This window comes from Melampsora larici-populina (genome assembly GCF_000204055.1).
Source record: "Melampsora larici-populina 98AG31 unplaced genomic scaffold MELLAscaffold_20, whole genome shotgun sequence".
In the NCBI taxonomy this organism is placed as follows: domain Eukaryota; kingdom Fungi; phylum Basidiomycota; class Pucciniomycetes; order Pucciniales; family Melampsoraceae; genus Melampsora; species Melampsora laricis-populina.
In genome coordinates, this window is record NW_006768784.1 from 154,074 (window position 1) to 173,193 (window position 19,120).

The following is a 19,120-nucleotide window of genomic DNA, read 5'->3' on the forward strand; positions in this document are numbered from 1 at the left end:
GACCTCTGGCTGCACATGGAAAATTAAATATTTGTCAACGATCATTGTACTCGATCGAGGCTTGACACAACCCACTTGAGGCATTTGCATCCACTACATTGCTGTTTAAAGTGTCAATTATTATGAAACTGATGATCCGCTTGCAGGTTGGATTGAGGTCCTGGGTACACGTAAACCCCAATACCCCTCTGAGGAAAACAAATGTACCTGATGAGGGAGTATCAGCGCAACAGAAACTTGAACCAAGAGCTCATACCATACCTTGCAGGTCACTTCTAAAGACAATCAGCTCCCACATTCAAGATCTTTGGGGGTTCAGAAAACGTGAAACCAAAGGTCACATATGTGCCAAGACAAAATAAATCTATATATAAGAGAGACTTGAAATTGGTTGACATAGGTGTATTGTGAGATTTTCTGAGCGCTGCAAGTCGGGAAAGGCCAGGATGTGAGATGACTGAAGCCCGTCGAAAGCAAAATGGATATGACTGCTGACGATGATATGCATTACAACAAATGAAATGACCACATATGCTTTGGTACATAAATCTATATATACTGGATATCACAAGATTTATCTTAAAGATTAAATTGATCAACTACCTACTTTGCAATGTTCCTAAAGAGGCGGACACCAGGGAATTTCACTCCAGTAAGTGAGATGATACAATACAGAAGTGACCAGGTCGAACCAATACTCAACTGCATCAATTTTAGGATTCCACCATGATTCTGACCCTTGAATGCTCAATACGTATATCGTCAGGGCGTTGATGCTTGTACCAGCGTCCAACGCACTTTACAGAACCAGACCGCATCACGTCAATTCCACGGAATTTTGAGAGGAAATCTCCTGTTGTGAATTGCACTGTTGATCGCTCACCTTGACAGGACGTAATTGTACTTTTCGAACCACTTCGGTCGATACCGTAAAGCCCAATACTGTGAGAAGAATGCAGCTAGCAACCCACAGGTGATACTATAAAGTTCAGAATGAGTGTTTGAGTTGTGGCATTGACCCGCCAGATTTCATTCTATAACGTTGTCGTTGTAGACGCAGGGCGAGGATCAAAATGAAATGGATAGACTGACATATTGGTTGGAATTTGTGGAGGGATGATAGAGCCGTGTAGCAACACTGAAATGATCGACAAAATCCGAGTTCAAGTGGTCAGCCTCATATCGCCTGTAAGGTCTTTGGATCAAGTTTGTTACTAGAATGATTTGGAAAGCTCAACAAGGAATACTCAGTTTCTTCCACTGAACTCGCGGGTACCATTTTGCTAAAACCCAAGGAATGAAGGGCAAGATAGCTCCGATGGGGAATCCCCAAAATAGTGTTCGATATTTGCCTGACGAGATAGGATAGAGTTAGTACGGAGTTTGACCGCACAGACACAAAGGTTATGACAAACCAGCGAAGAAGCGAATCGGACCAATCAGACCCCCTGCATACAGTGTAGTTAGCCGACAGTTACACGATGGCAGATCAATAGCCGAGAACAAACATATCACCGAGGCAGAGTAGAAAATTTCAGGTTTTCTGCCAGTCCATTGACCAGTGGGATCCTCGACAGTGCCATCCAACATGGCTCTCTTGTCGGCGATTACAGATCTTATGAAGACATAGTTTATCACTGCGCCTACTGACGTCCCTACTATCCTATGGAAGGTAAATTTCAACTTTCCCGGATGCATAGAGCAAATGAGAAGACGATGAACTGGAGTGCTAACGTACTGACACAAGAACATATCCTTCGGTGGGATTTCTGTAGAGGTTATCTTATCAGCTAGCGCGCTTAACGAGGATTCCAAAAGACTATAAGTGAGACTCAACTAGCATAGATACCCAGCTTCAAGTCAGAAGCTAGATCCAAGCACTGACTCATCGTCATATAACCGTAGCTACATTCGATCAAGCCAGTCAATGGCTACTCGGGTACAGGAGGGTGAGCTCAGTTAGCTTACACCTTGAAAGTCACGTTGGCCAATGGTCGTCCACTAGAGTCAAAGAGTGGTTAGTTGTTGACACGTTGTGATGGTATTGCCCTAACTGAGTGAGCTTAGCAGCTTGTGCAGAACTTACGGCAATAGTATCCCGGCTACAAATTCGGCTACATGAAAACCAGTCAAGCTTTAGTATTACAACATAGTCAAAGTCTCAGACTACGCGAAAATGGAGCATACTTATGACATTAAGGCCAATCTGGGTGTTCGTGGTTGCTTTGACTAAAAGTAGATAAAAACTTCAGTACCACTGCTAGAGCTTGGATGATACCCGGGGATGTAACGTACTGATACCCTTTGGGCATGTTGATCAAGTAGGATGAGGTACAAATGTTCATATTAGAGGGCTTTATATCGATATTACTGGGCACATGGCTCGATTCAATGCGTTCTGGACCAGCTTACTATAGGTATGATGAAAAACGTAGCCTGAGAAGACACAGACGTCAGAGTGTGCTCAAGAAGGAGATCAAGAAGGAGATTATTGATGTGGTCAATCTTGACTGACCATTCCCAATGCTAAAAGCAATGCCCAAACCGGGCACTGAGAGACAGTTGATGCGCGCAGGTCCTCAGTCAGCTAGCAGGAGCGATATAACTCAAATGCAATCACATCATTGGAATGTTACTCAACTTGTAGTGGATATACCATGACGACGAAGACCGAAGCTAAGAACATAGTACCCCCGACCCACGCATACCAAGTCCAGGGTACGTTCCCATAATTCCTCTCAACCATCTCGACGTGGACATCCTATTTGCAAACATTGTGAGTTGTTGAGGCTTGTCAATGAATATATGACACTGACTTACTGAAGATCTTTTGTGTCTATCGGAAAGTGCCGAGCTGATGTCCTCCCAATGGAATAAGAAGACTGTGACAACAGCAGATGTGAGAACGGCAAAGCTGATCCCGTAGGAGATTGCAAAGTAGGGTGTCAATTGGATTGGTCCCAATTCTGTCGAGTTACCAGATAGAGATGTCAGATTATCAAGTATACTGGTAAAGCTCGCGCCAAGCTGATTGCCCTCACCTGCAAACCTTGTGAACGCGAATTAATATAGAAGAGTACAGTATGTAGAAGAAGGTTACCGTCAGATTAGGTTGGTCGATTAAATCGCAGAGGATTCGACCTTACTTTGCTTCATCAAGAGTGAAGTCCGGCTTAACTACAGCAGCGACATTGTACTTTTGATAATTTTGATCGTACAAGCGAGCGGAAACTGCATTGTCTCCAAAGCTTTGGTTCTAGAGTTCCGCGGAAGTGATCAGCTATTTGTTCGGCTGCTTCTGTAAGTGGAAGCTAGCGCACGTTCCAGAAGTTCTTGTACCACATCAATGGTACCAGGATCCACATTGATATGATCATACCAATAAAGAAATTTAGTGAAGAGAAGAATGGTGTGAAGAGGGAGCCTGAAGAGGATCACCAAAATAAAAATCAAGACGAAGCTGAGTAAGACTGTCAGTTAATCCGTGAATCGGGTCGCTAGGAGCATACCAGAAGAACCGATGACCTGTCAAGTTCAGGAATCATATATCCAGAGGTCAGACAAGATGGATAAAGGGGTTGACAGGGAGATAGGGTTTTTACCGTCCAATCCAAAGAAAATGTCATCAAACCCTGGTTGCACATAGGACGCAGCAGTTGAGGTCAATTCTTCTTACTGCCTCAAGCAAGTTAGGTGATGGAGAAGATGATAACTTACGGCTCCAGTGTCTAACGCAAGCGCGTGAAGACGGACATAAAAGTAGAAAGTAAGTGCGACTCTTTCGCTAGTGGATTGAAGTATAAAAGATGCAAGACAATTTACAAGCAGATCCTAGGACCCTCATAAATGCAGATCGATTGTTGATGATGCACAAGACTGATATACTGGTCAGAGTTGGTGCTATCACTGATGGAATGAACTGGATAAGGCGTGCAAATTTATCAATATATTTTGAAGAGCAATACCCATAGCTAGATGTTTGAAACTGAGAAGTGGACCGGCGAGATCATACTTGGTAGAAAAAAATGGCCACAAAAACAATTGCAAAGAACTTCATCCGGTCGCGGGTGAGCTTTCTACCTTCTTCAGTATCTCCTCCCACGGAATGAAGTGTGTTATAAAGCGTGACCACCACCAACGAAGAGGGCCATACCATCGCAGTGGGTCTGATGAGAATCGAGTACGTAAATCCGGCCAGCCCAAAGCCGAGAAGCTGGGTAGACAGGATCAAAAGCAATGAGCCGAAATGACCCATATCTTGCTATGCCAGGATCAAAAATGCTGGCCATGTCAGTTCCAATGCGATGGACATCTTGAAGCAAAGCTTATCAGGAAGAAGAGAATTGATTGGAGGTGCTGACATGATAGTAAAGGTCTTGGACCTGAGATAAGCGCAACTCAAAAACAATAAGCTACGGCAACCAGACAAGCAAGAATGATGATAAGGTTATTTACAGCGACAATGTCCCCTGCATAAGCCGCTGACGCAGCGCATCCGGCTAAGACACCTATCAATAAGTGCTCTTTGATGCTGAACTCTCCCGGGTTTAATTCAATGCGAGCAAGCCATCGAGAAGAATCGCCGCTAGCGGAGCTCCACCATCCAAACGGATTCGGGCATCCAATCGAGCGCTTAGGTAAAATCCGAGCGAGTAACTTGCCCACTTTCCGCACGAGTGATTACATTTCAGCCAGGTCCTCAGTATCGATCATTCTTGCAGAGGGTGGGGGCGAGACTGACATGGATAGCTGACAAGGATGATAAAAAATCCCCCGAAACCAACTCCATTCGATTTGAAGAAAAAGATCTGCTGGACCCCTGCGCCTATTCCTCCTAAAATGCCCCCGATGAGCCATACTCTGAATGTCAGGGTGGTGAGCGTTGGGTCATCTGTTTCGGGTACAACTTTTGCGACCATACGCGCCGGATCGTCCTCATCCACCTTTGTCATTAAGTCTTCATTGGAATGATCTTTGGGATAAGCGGCGGAACCAATGCGTGTCGGCGAAGCTGGCCTCAGTTCACCGTGGATTGACAGGGATTGAAGAAGTATGCCGTCTTCGTCTTCTAACTCCTCATCGCTGATGTGATCGGAAACGGGTCTGTAGTCCGCCTTTCCGGATGATATCATTCTGGTTGGAGAGGACATCGGACTATCGCGCGTGCGGCGTTGCATTCGAAACGCTGATCTTCAACACGAACTGATTGAGTCTCGAGAAACCTTTCCTCTACCAAATTTTTCGCTCATTGACTCACCCGGGCCTATTGAGTAAGGATGTGTGGATTATCAAATAGATTCTTATCATCGCTTCTGATAACTTGAGTTTATCAAGCCATCAACTCACGTGAATGTTTGATGAAGAGTCACTCAGGTAGCAGGTTGATTCGAAGGTGAATCCTAGTCATTTGACGTCACCAGATTAATTTCAAACCATAGCAAGAGCGTAAAGAAACCTGGGCAGATTGCCATCAAACCCGAAGGTCCCGACTGACCGTTTTGAAGTGAAACGCGAGTTTTCCCAAATAATAATGCAATCTATGTCTGGTAATATATCGCCAATGGCACTTCGGAAGATCGCTTCGAAAGGTGTCGAAAGGTAACAATCGTATGGATTTCAAAGCAGAGGATGGACCGAATGAGGAACGATGATGGTGGTGCAGGCCGTTTGCCGCAATCGTACTCAAGTGAGCACACTGTTTTTACAAAATACCACCAAAGCTGCTGAGCTGTAGCCTTAGGGTTCACAGGTTGGCAAAATTCAGGTAAGCCTTGAATGGGTGTCACACGGTGGTAATGCAATGGCCTGCAACATAGAGATTGTGAAAGGTCGTGATAAGCCGTGATCCTCACAGCACCCCCTTGCCATTACCAAGCCTTGACAGGCAGCTCATACAAAGGTATCCAATGAAGTTCATCATGTACATTCAAATAAAATACAACATATACAAAAACTAATTTCAAATATCAAATTTATTTACTTAAAGAAGAATGTTCAGGTTTATATTTTAAAAATGAAGCTTTAACATCTTCAACTCCGATTTCTAAACCATGAGTTTCAATACCATAACATTTCAAGATCACTCCATTCCATTCTTCAATCCATTTCCTTAATTCAGCTTCACATGCACTCCAAACTGTATTCATCACAGCTGATGGATTGGCTAAATCATTAAAATGTTTTTCTACTCTTTTGGCAAGTGCTTCGATGGATTTCTTCAAATCTTTTTTATCAAAGGATGAAATCGCTCGTTTTAAGGCCGATTTCGTGTATTGACTATGCATTGAAATCTCACTAGGAGACGTAGTTCTTAATAATTGTTGAATGCCTTCGAAGAAGTCCTGTGATATGAGAGGAATTGATTTGTTTAGTATCTTTTCGTCTGTTGCCCTTCTTATCTTACGTTGGACAACTCACAATCAATCGAGCCAAAGGCCGTCGAAGTACCAAACGGATGTACAAATTCAAATTCTGATCGTACTGTTCCTTGGCTTTTTCCAACCAGTGACCTAATGCCGACACATTGACTTTAGAGGCCGTCGTGACAAAGTGGTGCATGTTTTCTAAAGATTTGTGTGATAAATTGATCGATCGATGTCAACGATCACACGATTCTCGTGACCTCTCAGAGTCCGAAAATGAAGAAACTCACCGATAATCAATGTATGATAGTTCAATCTATCTTTATCTCTGTCTTCTTGATTGCCACCTCCACCTCCCACAGCTGGTGTTTGATCCTCATCATTTTTCGCCATCGTCTGCAATGACTCGAACATAGATTGTACAATCTGACCATAGACTTTGTCTACCAATTTACGGGTCGGATTTGCTTGATCGTCTACTACTTCCATTTGTCGTTCCACTCGAATCACAAAATCCGGAAATGTTGCAATGAACCCAACCACCCCTTTTCGTTTCTTCACCGTCAGTTTGGTTGTTTCAATTGCCTTTAATTGGTCTTTGACGTATTTTTCAAAGAGACTCAATGACTTTCGTTGTTGGACTTCGAGAGTCTTCAACCAATACTCATTTCTGATTTGTTGGGCAGCTTTGATCGTCGTGTCGAGCGCGGCCAGCACACTCACCATCTGCCTGTTAGACACCACAGCCAAATTCCGAGGGAAATGCATAAGAGATCAGCGCCGACCCTTTTGTTCATAGCAAGTTAGAAGAAGCAGGACACTCACAATGGATCTCTAGCGACAAAAGAATCGATCCAATCCTTAATCACACCAGGCAAGAATCCAAAAATCAAATCCATGACACTCAAGATATCCTTGAATTTATTCCCTTTCAGACCACTACCAGCTAATGCAGCTTTCCTAAAATAACCTTCCAAGTCAGCATAATCTGCAAATGTGATCATGTTATCTAATTCATCATCGGCCGATTGAACATTCAAAAGATCTCGAACAAAGTTCTGTTCGCGTTCCAAGTTCTTCAAAACTGATACAGATATGATCTCTAAACCCTTCCCAGCTGTCATCTCTCCTTGACCGGTTCCACCTGAACCTTTCTTATCTTTTCGATCAAATCTTGCTAATGGTTTGCGTGTCGCTGAGACCTTCGCATTAGTCGGTGACTGGATGACTGTTGCGGCAAAAGCTGAAGAGATCGCAACATCAACTAAGTATAAATCATCTTTCTTGATCAATCGGTCCAGAGACTTACTAGCTTCAAGTTCCTCTTCAGTCGGCTTACGAATCTGCGACCGACAAGCCTCGAATAATGCACTGATTTCTTTCTTATGCAAGTCACTAAAGGTGGCAAAGTAAGCCTGGATATATACGCACGCAGGTTAGGAAGGATGAGGCTTTGGTCAAGATTGTATATTTTGCAAAGAGATACTCAACTGCACACAATTGTTGATATCTGGCTTCATCTAGCTCCTTCATGAATAAAGTCAATCCACAATACGTGCCCAAGTACTTCTCTAAAGGCTCGTGCGACGGCAAGCTTAAGTTTGCTATAATTGTTTCGTTGCTCGAGTCTTTCAAAAACTTCTCAGACTATCAAAAAATGATCCCAAAAAGTATGATCGTTTGTCAACAACAAAAGATTGATACTAGCGACTTGATTGAATTCTACAAACCTCATACTTGAACATTACGGCCAGAAACTCGTATACCCGTTTACAGAACTGCTTCGCATCTCGCTTGTATTCATCGACTGGATCGTCAGCAGCAGCTACTGCAGCTGCATTACCCATATCGCGGACCGAGAGGATAGCCTTGTAGAGGATGGTGATCGATTTCTCTAAGTTATTTACACCTTCTGGCTTATCAAGTGGTTCCCGGACTAATGAATCCAGTACATCACGTGGAATGTGGACGGTTTGCTACAAAATCAAAGATTTGGTGACGAGGTTTAGAATTGTAGACAATGATCAATTGAAAAGTTGCCAAGTTGCGTACCATGAGTTCTTCGATTTCCTCCAACAACGATCTTTGATTTGATATCTGGACTTGAAGACCTCTGTTCTGTCCTTCAATATGCGTGACCTCATCGCTCACAAGCTGAACAGACATATATCAGTATTCAATTTTCTTAAAAGATATGATTGAAAGTAAGATATCTTAAGATACTCACATTGAGTTGAGTTCGATACAAGCTTAGCATAGCTTCCATCTTATCTAACTGAGCTAGACCGTCATCGAGACTCTTCCCAATCAAATCTACCCGGTCATCGTTCTCAATTATTGCATGAATCTCAGCTAATTCCAACGCTTTGAGTTCGTTGAGTAGCCTTTCTTCAATCAGATCAACTCCTTCGACCCTTGTTCCAATCATCCTCCACTCAAATCCTTCCAACATTTCTTCAACATTGGCTAGTATATCATGTTGTGCTTCCACTGTTCCTTTGGATGGTTCAGCTTCTTCGCCTTCCTGATTTACCGCAGGTTTCATAATGAAATCTATGTCTTCATCTGCTGGATTTGACGATTTGCCTCTCCGTGGTATTCCTTCTTGTTCATGACGAGATAAACCGGCAGCTGCCAAACTTATTGGTCTCGGTGGCTCTTGTGCTGATTGAGATGAATTGGGTAGTGGTTGCTGTTGTAGAGAGGAACTAGTAGAAGGACGTTCTTCGTTTGTCGAACGAAGTGGAGAACTGATTAACCGGCTGATGGAGGGGGTCACTGGCTCCTTCAGATTATTGGTAGGAGATTTACTTTTGTTGAACTTGAGGGGACGGGGTGAGACCGGTGTCATTTGCTTAAGTCCACGTCGATTGCCGATACTATCACCATCAGTGTCAGGTGTACGAGAACGCTGAGAGCTCGTTTCAAACCGTGGTAAGAGAGAAGATGATGCACGAGAAGGACTTGTATGAGGTTCGACGCTGGTGGCATGCGATGCGACAGCTTCGGATCGAGTCGGAGTGAGTGGGGTGGGCGTACCGGAAGGCTTGATCGAGCTAGCAATTGAATTCGTCTCTGAGATTTGAGCCGATAGGACGGGCTTGCGAGAGCTTGGCTGAGATCGAGCGGCTGATGGCGATGGATGGCCTCCACCGCGGATGACTGGAGCATGAGAAGGACTGGATGGAAACGCAGATGAAGGGATAGCGTAAGCGGGAATAGCTAAATAAAGAACAGTGAGGTCAGCGCTAGTACAGATAATGATTTGATCTATGAATGAAGTGAATTAGGACAGACTGTAGTCATCGTCGGGAAGACCGATCATAGAGGGTAGCTTCCCATTGGCGCATTGACGAAAAGATCGGACGAGTAAGTTGACAAACTCGGCGCGTTCGTACACATCTTCAGCCATCCAAGTGTACGAACGCGAACCGAGTGACAGTTTGAAAGCTGAGTCCTAGGAATCATCGAGTTTCAGTTAAGAGGGTTTGGTAGGTAGGAAAAGCAAGCAAGAAACCCACGTTGATGAGTTCGACCCCTCGAAGATCAATGACATCCCAAGTCTTTCCAATCGAGAAACTACCATTAGAATTGCGTTTAGACTTGTGTAAGAAGACCTGTCCCGAGGGTCCAACTGTGATTTGAGCATCAATCGATGAAGATTAGTAAGAAATTGAGTGTTAGGAGGAATAAGAGAAGAGCTGACCAGCTAACAAGATATAACGCGGTTTCCGTTCACCAGTTGATACATCCTCCCAAGTTTTACAATGAGATATGTAGGATTGGCCAGCTAGAGAACAGGTGATCAAAAGCAGATTATTAGTTTGTAAGATGATTGATCGATCGAGATTTAAGGAGGTATAAGTTAACAGCTTACTTTGACCAGCGCTTCCTTTCGATGAAGAAGAAAAGAGAGAAGTGATGATATGTTTTCTGATACTTTCTGGATCGACTGACATGATTGCGTTTGATGTTCTTGATCGTATAACTCTTGACCGTTTTCTTCATGACCCAAACTGGACTTGTATTTATACCAAAACCTTATCTAAGTATCAACCATCCAGGATCATCCTACGAATTTCAATTTCACCCTCAACTTTCGGTCATAGAATTCCATCTCTGACACTATCACTCTCATCCTCACTGGGGTTGATAGACTTGATAGGACGATAGCGGGCAGGATGACACATGGATTAATGGATATCCTAAAGTCCAACACATGCATGAATCTGTTTGCCCTCCAATGAACAGCGCTCTTCTCTTCCTTAAAATCAAATTTATGTACAGTCAAAACTCCCTAAAGCCATACCATTCTGTGGAATCCAGGGGCTATGGGCTTATAGGGTTTTAGCCTATCTATGGTTTTACTAAAAAAACCCTCTAATACCATAGAAGTATGGCTTTATCAGAAACACCCTCTAATGCCATAGATGCATGGTTCTTTAGAAACAAAAACTCTATCAGACCATGATAATCATAGATTTAGAGGGCTGAGCAAAGAGAACAATCAATCACAAAAGTGAAGAACAGTAAGGGTGACAGAGGTTTATGAACACACATAGATCATCAGGTTGAGGGTAGAGGAGAACAGCGGAAGAAGTCAGTGATGGTAGACTGCTGAGCAGTTAACTCTGTGGTAAAGTATGGGTCTAGCGGGGATAAAAACCACATTTTCCCACTATTTTGGTATGGGTTAAGGGGCTAGAGGGGTTAATCCAAATTTTGGCCTGCACCACAAATGTGGAAACCATACCCTATGGCTTTGAGGGGTTTATGGATTTAGCGAGTTATGGATTTGGAGAGTTTTGACTGTACACCACAGGGCAATTGTTGAGCCAAAAGCTGAGCTCAAAAGTCGTCGTGTCCGAAATTCGGTCAAACGCTGGCCGAAAGCTGAAGTTTCGGTCAGATCTTGACGGTCAGGTGAGACCGGCTGTTTTCTGGCCGAAACCTGAGCTTTCGGCTTGAAAAAAGCCGGTCGGTTGGCTGGTCGATCTGGCCGTATATCAACCAGCCGTATGGCTGTCAAAGGTTGGCCCAAAACCGAGCTTTCGGCCAGCTTTTCAAGCGTTCAAAAAGCTGGCCTTGAGACGGTCAAACAGACGGCCAAAAGATGGGTATGGAGTAGAGTGGGCTCCACACGATTTAAATAAGTTTGAATCACTTGTGACTGTAAGATGTCACAAGTTAATGACGATATAAGGTGAAGTCTGTGATGAACTTCTTGGTAAAGTCCTTATCCACATTCCTTTTGACCTCCATCATCAATCAACATTGCCAGCTTTCTTTCCATCTTTCTCAAGACTCTCACATCAATGCAGAGATGTCCAACCCCACATACAGTATAGCTTCCTCATCATCGCCTCGTCTTCGTCTTCAGCAAATGGAAGCAGTTTTTCTTGAGCTTTCTACTGCCGGACTAGGTAGTTCTTCGCTCTGGAAGAATACCAACAGTCAACTCTCCCGATTCCGATCAAAAGGACCTCGTTATACCAAAGCGTGAGTGATCCGTTTTCAATTTCTTATTGATTTTAATCACACTGATTTCATATTGGTCCAATAGCTTCTACAAGCTTGTCATCGACAAAGACAAACACCGTGTCTGTGTAGGCTTTGCTAGTCGACGAGCGCACACCAACTCCCTTTGAGGCAGAAAGGGAAGTCGTGCGCGCTCGTCCAATAGCTTCTACAAGCTTGTCATCGACAAAGACAAACGACTTTTTGATGGCCAACACACCGCTGAAGATTTAAGAAAATTAAATTTAACTGACTTCAAGCTTCCAACTGAATCACAAGTCGATGCAGCTATTGCTGCCTTACCTCAACACCCCTCTGCAGATACTTAAATTACGTTCTACACATCAACATCATCCATATTGTTATCCTTTCAGATTATCTTTGTTTCATTCTATTACATATGTATCTTTTTTGTATCGCATAAACAATAAAATATGTACATAAATTGCAATTCAATCGTATCAATCAAAATAAAAGCCAGTCAAGAAGCGACTGGATCTGAGCCAGCAGAACGATAATGGTCAAATACCGGCTACAGACCATCAATTGACCAGCAGACAGCTAGTCGATCGATCGATCAAGAGCCCACGCGGATCATCTCAATTGGCTCGAAGCTGGCCGCTTGATTGGCTCACGGCCGTCTTTTGGCCAGCTCACGGCCGCCAGCGAAGACCAGCCAAAAGACGGCCATTCCACTGACCGGTTTTTGGCGGCCAGCCACCACCAAGCAAATCTGGTCTATCGGCGGTCTTTCCCGACCATCAAACGGCGAGCTCAATTGCCCCGTGGTGTACGGTACAATTGGAAAGACACACAGCCGTTTTCACGTCAAGATCAAATCAATCCAGCTTTACGGAGCCTGCGAGCCAAGGTCAGTTTCGAGAATCCAACTCCAGATTGAACCACATGGGTCCTTGAGGTCATATGATCACACTGCGAATATAATGTATTTTTCCAAGGTGAAAAATGATCATATTTATTTTCCAAGATGACTCAGAGTTTACCACAATGCCACTCAGCAAAGCAACCAAAGCTCAAAGGAAGCGGTGCAAAGCTGAAATTGCTCAGAAAGCAGTAAACTCATCACTTGTTGACTCAGAATCAGACTCAGAACCAGTTATCACTTTCATCAAGAACCCAACAAAAACTTTTCCAACAAGCCCAGCCAACACTATCTGGAGTCTACCTGAAGAATATCCAGACCGTGATCCAGCCTTCAATATTGAAACAGACATTGAAATAGACACGGACAACAAAAACAATAATGATGCAAACAATCAAATTGTTCATACCATTCAACAAAATTTTTGTGATTCTGATGATGAAGACATGTGCAATCAAGCTGTTGTCAATGCAAATCTTTGGCCAGTCTTCCTTCAACGTGATGAATTGAAGCCCAGTGTTGGTAGGTGTATCAACAAAGATGGTGTTGTGATGAAGGGCTACAAAACTCCGATTCAACACACTGACACAAACAACCCAAAGTTAATCTCAAGACCCATCGCCAAACAGACCAAGCCATATTGCAAGAAGAAGATGAAGAAAGCTCTTGGAAATGGTCCCTTGATTTCTAGCTATTTCACTCAATCAACTACAATCACCCACACCTCATCAAATCACAGCTTGTATGACAAAAAAGATGAAGAAAGTGATAGTGGAAAAGAAGAGCATGTTGACAATATTGACAATAATGAAGACACTGTGTACAATGACATGATTGATTCAAGAGTTCAGCAATACCAAGAAACTCGGAAAATAGCCCAAGGCCCAGTTGAAAGACTTCAGAACATCAATGATCAGTGGGAGGAGCTCAACTCTGCTTTATGTCAAGCTACAGTTGATTATGAACGTAAACACAAAAGCAACCCTCAGTTTACTATCCCAGAATTCGAGATTGTTGAGCTACGCAAGTTCAACTTACGCCGCAAAGAATTATCAATTGCAAAAGCCAAGTTGCCAGCAATCACTGCATCAATCTTAACCGCACAGTCTTTGTGTTGACACTTACCTGAGACCAGACGACCAAAGTTCATCAGTGGAATTGGTCAAGCCTGGAAGATTTGAGTTCAAGCAGCTCATGTTGTCAGATTCAAAGAGCCCTCATGCTCTAAAACTGGAACTGCCAAATACCAAGCGCACCCTTTTCTACTGGACAACAAAAGTATCTGTGAGGAGTTATTGAAGTGGTCTGTAACACAAAAGCCTGGAGATGTGAGTTTTCACTCCCTTTCCTAATGTCCATACTATCTCTTACAAATTTCTCAACTTTCCTTCAGGTGACTCCAAGGACATTCCACAAACACACAAACAATGAAGTTTTACCTTGGTTTGTTGCCAATAAAACCATCTCACTAGTTACCGTGTACCAATGGATGTACAAACTGGTATTTCAATCTCACCAATATCACAAATCTATCTACTATGATGGTCATGATCAACCCAATGTTGTTGAATATTGGAACAAGTTTATTCAGGAGGTAGCTGAAATAATATCCCGATCAATGAAATACATTGGTGACCAACTTGAGAAGTTGATCTTACCTGAAGCAGGGGCACTAGGTCACAAAAAACAGACGGTCTTTGTTTATCATGGCAAGTCCACAATCCATGCAAACAAACAATCAGCAGTTCATGGCTTCTACCTCATACCTCTGACCTTCAATCAAAAAGTAACAGGCGACTAATCCACATTTCCAACTTTATATTAGAGACTAGCGGTTGGTTGGTATTGACACCCTTACAAAAAGAAGAACTCAAAGAGATGAACAGCAGTGTTATATTTCCACCCGTTGATGATGATGCAGTTGTCATAAATCTGGGCGCAAAAGGAGACAAGTGGTGGGATATGGAGCAGCTCATAAATCAAGTCAAAGAATCAGTGATTCCAATCTTTAACCTTTTGCACCCAAATACCCAGGGTGTATTTGTATTTGACTGTTCATTGGTTCATGAAGCCTATGGTCCTACCGCTCTCCGTGTTCAGAACATGAATGTTGGGCCAGGCGGCAAGCAAGCAAAGCCTTGGGACACCATCATACCATCTGACAATCCCAACATACCAGCCGAGCTTTGGGGTAAGGCACAATCAATGGTCTTCCCCTCGGACTATCACAACACATCATTAGCTGGAAAGGCAAAAGGCATTTGTATTGTCCTTCAAGAACGTGGATTATGGAACCATTACCATACTCAGGCCTAAGTCTCGGCAAGAGCTTTGTAGGGCAGTGTGCTGATTGTAAGAAATCTAGTTTGGCTCAAGATGTGAAGCAAAGAGCTACACATCAAGTGAAAGAAGCCAAAGCGAATGGATTCTTCATGGGACCCAATCAGTCTTTGCTTAACCAGGACTGTGAAACACAGGAGGCTCTGCAGTCTCATGAGAACATCAATACAACCAATCCGGCTCCAGCTTCAAATGTCATTATATGCTGTGGTCACAAAGCTCTTAGCCAGCAGTTGGATTTTCTCAATGAAAAGCCACTTCTTCAAATGATAATTGAAGATGCTGGTCATACTTGCTTGTTTCTTCCTAAGTTCCACTGCAAACTGAACCCAATTGAAATCTTTTGGGCCTTTATCAAACATTGTAAGTCACTTTCTCTTGCTGATCTTCACTTATCATAAACACTCAGTTAACCTTTTTACTTGCATCAGAATATCGGCAGAAAAGTACGAGTGCAACAACATTTGCCCAGTCAAAGGCTCTGTTTGAGACGGTGATGAAATCATGCCCAATCTTGGTGATCCGCAAGTACTTCCGCAAGATTGATTGTACACATCAACACTTGAACCGCTCCAAAACGCTTTGAAATTTGGCCCAATTTCATATTGTATTGGAGTCAACACTATGGATCGCTCCGCTCTGCAATTGATGTTTATGGAAAAAAAAATCTTGCAAAGTTTCGGAGCGGAGAAATTGCTATTTTTTGCTCCGGAACTTTGCTATATAGCGCATTTTCGCGCTGATGATGTGAGAGCGTAGAAAAAAAGGTCATATTTCAAATCTATGTGTATGTGACCAAGCCTATAGGGCTGGGACAGGTAGGAGAGTAGATAGAGTGTCTTTAGAAAAGGAACAATATGAGAAAAAAGAAAAACTAGTATAATAAAAGAACTCAAGATGTGAGTTGAGTAAGAACAAAACTTGTATAAAAAAGAAAAATTGAATAAAAGTAAAATAAAGATCCCTCTTTATTTTCAGCCTTTAAATTTTTACCTTCTGATTTTGATTTGGTCACCAATGCCCAAACTTGTCTATTCTCATCTAAAGCTTTATTATGTGATCTAAAGAGTTCTTGTTGTTTGTTCAAAGTGGTCAATGATTCACATTGGAATAAACAAGTTTGAGAGATTGATAATTGATAAGTGATTTGATTGAATTCGGAGATTAGTGCTGATAAAGTTGAGTTTGGTTGATTAGCATTTTGAGATAGTATAGATTGAAGTGTAATAAGTGGTGGGATTGGATTGGGATTGGAATTTAGATTGGAATTTAGATTTGGATTTCAGTGTTGATGTTGATTTTGATTTGGAATTGAATTTGAGTTAGTGATCATAGCATTTGACATTTTGATGGTTTGTCATGTTCCATTGGTCGTGTTGGTTGTGGAGGTGGCAATCTAGGATCAAAACAGGTGAAGATGGGTGGCGGGAGGCGTTGATCTAGTGAAGGGGTGGAGTGACAACCCTCTACCCACCTCATGGGTCAGAATGTCTGCTATATATTGGATATATCAGAGAGCGTGAGGCCCCAGTCCATTTTGTAGCGGTCACTCCGCTATGGAAAAAATTGGCTCTTGAGTTTGGTGTGCGGGTACTGCTATAGCCTGCAGAGGCTATAGCGGGTGCCAAAATTGCTCCAAAATTGCTCCAAAATTGCTCCAAACCCGCTATTTTGAGCGGAGCGGTTTGGGTATTTTACACATTCTGCCTACATGATAGTTCTTTTTCCTGATTTCATCGTTTCTCCCAATCACTACTGTTTACAAATTCTTCTCTTTGATCAGGCAAGGATATTCAAGCCTTCAAACCGCTCAGCTGGTCAAGAAGTACAAGTTGCATTGGTCGATCCCAAGAAACACAGCCTTGTCCATTGATGTGCTTACATCATAAGGCTCTCAATCTTTTGATGTTTCCTTTCTTCATATTCTAACACTTCTTAAAAATGATTGAGCTTATCATTCTCATCTTTTCTTCACAATATCCATCCATGTGATCTTGGGGCAGCCTTGTCTTTGTAAGAGAACACTCAAGGACTTAACTAAGGTTGTTTAGGTACTTAATTAAGGTTGCTTAAGTGATTATGTACCTAGGGCAGTACATCTATTAGCATAATACAGCTTGTACATATGCTTAGGTCCCAAAATGTGGGAATTTTGGTGAAAAAAAAAACTTCTGAACCGTTGAAATTTTTTGACTTTTTTTTGTATTTTTGGAACAAGCTCATTCAGCCTGTTCCATAATTATGCTTGTATGTAGGGTAGGGTACCTTTGACTTGGGGTAATACCAGGTCAAAGTTGAAATTTCAATTTGGCGGGCAGGGGTAGTAGGAATCTGCCTTTAGCAACTGTATGTCATTTGGCAAGCTTTGGTCTGGTTGATGTTGTTGAGCAGGCATTTGGATGGTTTATACCTTGATATCTTTCTGAGAAATATGAAGTTGTTGAGTCCTTGGTTTTGTATCTCTTGCAAGCTTGAGTGATCTTGAACCACCTTGATGATACATATGTGGCTAAATGCTCAAAACCATGCTTCATGTGGTCTATACACAGGGGGGGAAATAGAAGCTCACATAGATGTGAGCAGAGAAAGTTTGGAGGTTCCTCCAAGATTTTTTCCAGTTTGTTTCCAATTTTCTCCCAATTTTCCTCCAGTGTTCTTTCAGCTCATCATCTGATTAAATGGCCAGCATGGCCTGAGCAGATGAGTTAGGCCTTCCTCAGGCTTTATCTCTTAGCCAAGAAGCCTGAGGGAGGGCTAGCTCATCTGCTCAGGTCATCTCAGGCCCTCCAATGCTCAGCCTGCACAGTCACATGACCAAATGTGATTGAGTGGTGAGAGACCCACCAAATGTGCAAAATAAAATGGGAACCAACCCTTTGGATAATCCTGATCCCAGGAATGGCACTGAGGAATAGGTGAGCAGCTGAGTTGAACTGCGCGGCCCCTCAGCCAATACTCAGTGACATCCTTTGGATACTTCTGATCCCAGGAATGCCACTGAGGACTAGGTGAGCAGACTCTCAGCCAATACTCAGTGACATCCTTTGGATCCTTCTGAAGGTGATTCTGAGTATACAGTGATGTACCAGCTGGGTCCTGAGCATTCATCCGTGCTCAAGAGATGCTCATCCAAGATGAAGATGAGCATGCTTTAGCAAACTCAAGCAATACCCAAGTATCACAGGCTGAGCACGTTGGCACCACCAAAATGGTGACTTGAAAGAATCTGCAGGAAATTGAAACATTTTTGGAGTTATCAGGAAGGTACCCTCTGCCCGCATCTATGTGAGCTTCTATTTTTCCCCCTGTGATAAAGTCCCTATCACTGTTCAGATAAATCAAGATCCTTCATCAAGTTCATCATTCTGTATCACTCTTGGCTTGTCTTAGCCTCCGTCATTGTAACACCCATCATCTGTATCGGGTGTGCATAGCTCAAGGATAAGTTGAATCCTGATTATCCCTGGTTTGCTTTTTGCTGCACCTAAATTCTGATGTAAATAATAAGTCAGATTCTTACATAGGGTTTTTTCAGTTTGTGCAGTCCAAGACCCTTGATCATTTGATTCTCACACCGTGTCCGGGTAGCGTTCGCTTGTCGACGAGCGCGCACGACTTCCCTTTCTGCCTCAAAGGGAGTCAGTGTGCACTGGTCGACGAGCAAACCCTACACGGACACGGTGTCATATGATGCTGATCATCTACTGGGTGTGCTACAGCAATAAAATACATATTCCTTGTGCTGTCTCACTACAAAACAGGACACACTTACAATGATCAAAGATCCAGATGAGTTTTGGAAGAAGAGAAAAAGACGGGAGCTTACAATGATTGATGTAAATTGATATAATGACAAAAAGTGTATTGATGAAAATGAATGGATCAATCAACAAAATTGATCCAAAAAGATTGATGTAAAGGATGGAAAAACTTGCCATGGTTTTGTCCAGTTTGTTGTTGTGATCTTATACATTTATGTGATGCAGTTGATGAACCTCACAATTGATGATGCAATAAC

At 42.8% G+C, this 19,120-nt stretch overlaps 3 protein-coding genes across 3 annotated transcripts; 1 reads left to right on the forward strand and 2 right to left on the reverse strand.

The window, feature by feature from the left end:
• Positions 1 to 489: 489 nt before the first annotated feature.
• Positions 490 to 5,132, reverse strand: MELLADRAFT_124181 (putative oligopeptide transporter; the record flags this gene model as incomplete). Its single annotated transcript, XM_007410513.1, has 25 exons — positions 490 to 619; positions 704 to 797; positions 884 to 979; positions 1,093 to 1,138; positions 1,239 to 1,352; positions 1,416 to 1,448; positions 1,509 to 1,663; positions 1,739 to 1,769; positions 1,838 to 1,905; positions 1,969 to 2,001; positions 2,087 to 2,114; positions 2,188 to 2,229; positions 2,296 to 2,302; positions 2,516 to 2,578; positions 2,642 to 2,761; positions 2,821 to 3,049; positions 3,147 to 3,256; positions 3,321 to 3,424; positions 3,510 to 3,525; positions 3,603 to 3,632; positions 3,718 to 3,776; positions 3,823 to 3,985; positions 4,034 to 4,261; positions 4,456 to 4,664; positions 4,742 to 5,132. 25 exons carry the CDS (start codon positions 5,130 to 5,132, stop codon positions 596 to 598), a joined length of 2,493 nt encoding a protein of 830 aa, XP_007410575.1.
• On the reverse strand, positions 5,129 to 10,321 carry MELLADRAFT_87296 (uncharacterized protein; the record flags this gene model as incomplete). The annotated part of the gene is made up of 18 exons (XM_007410512.1): positions 5,129 to 5,185; positions 5,258 to 5,263; positions 5,347 to 5,399; positions 5,491 to 5,681; positions 5,789 to 5,888; positions 5,981 to 6,341; positions 6,418 to 6,563; positions 6,653 to 7,092; positions 7,188 to 7,605; positions 7,672 to 7,777; positions 7,854 to 8,000; positions 8,093 to 8,338; positions 8,415 to 8,516; positions 8,590 to 9,584; positions 9,660 to 9,819; positions 9,884 to 9,996; positions 10,069 to 10,152; positions 10,240 to 10,321. The coding sequence occupies 18 exons, from the start codon at positions 10,319 to 10,321 to the stop codon at positions 5,129 to 5,131; spliced, it is 3,807 nt and encodes a 1,268-aa protein (XP_007410574.1).
• A 2,566-nt stretch (positions 10,322 to 12,887) lies between these two features.
• Positions 12,888 to 13,780, forward strand: MELLADRAFT_63465 (uncharacterized protein; the record flags this gene model as incomplete). The annotated part of the gene is made up of 2 exons (XM_007410328.1): positions 12,888 to 13,728; positions 13,752 to 13,780. 2 exons carry the CDS (start codon positions 12,888 to 12,890, stop codon positions 13,778 to 13,780), a joined length of 870 nt encoding a protein of 289 aa, XP_007410390.1.
• Between the last annotated feature and the right edge of the window lie 5,340 nt (positions 13,781 to 19,120).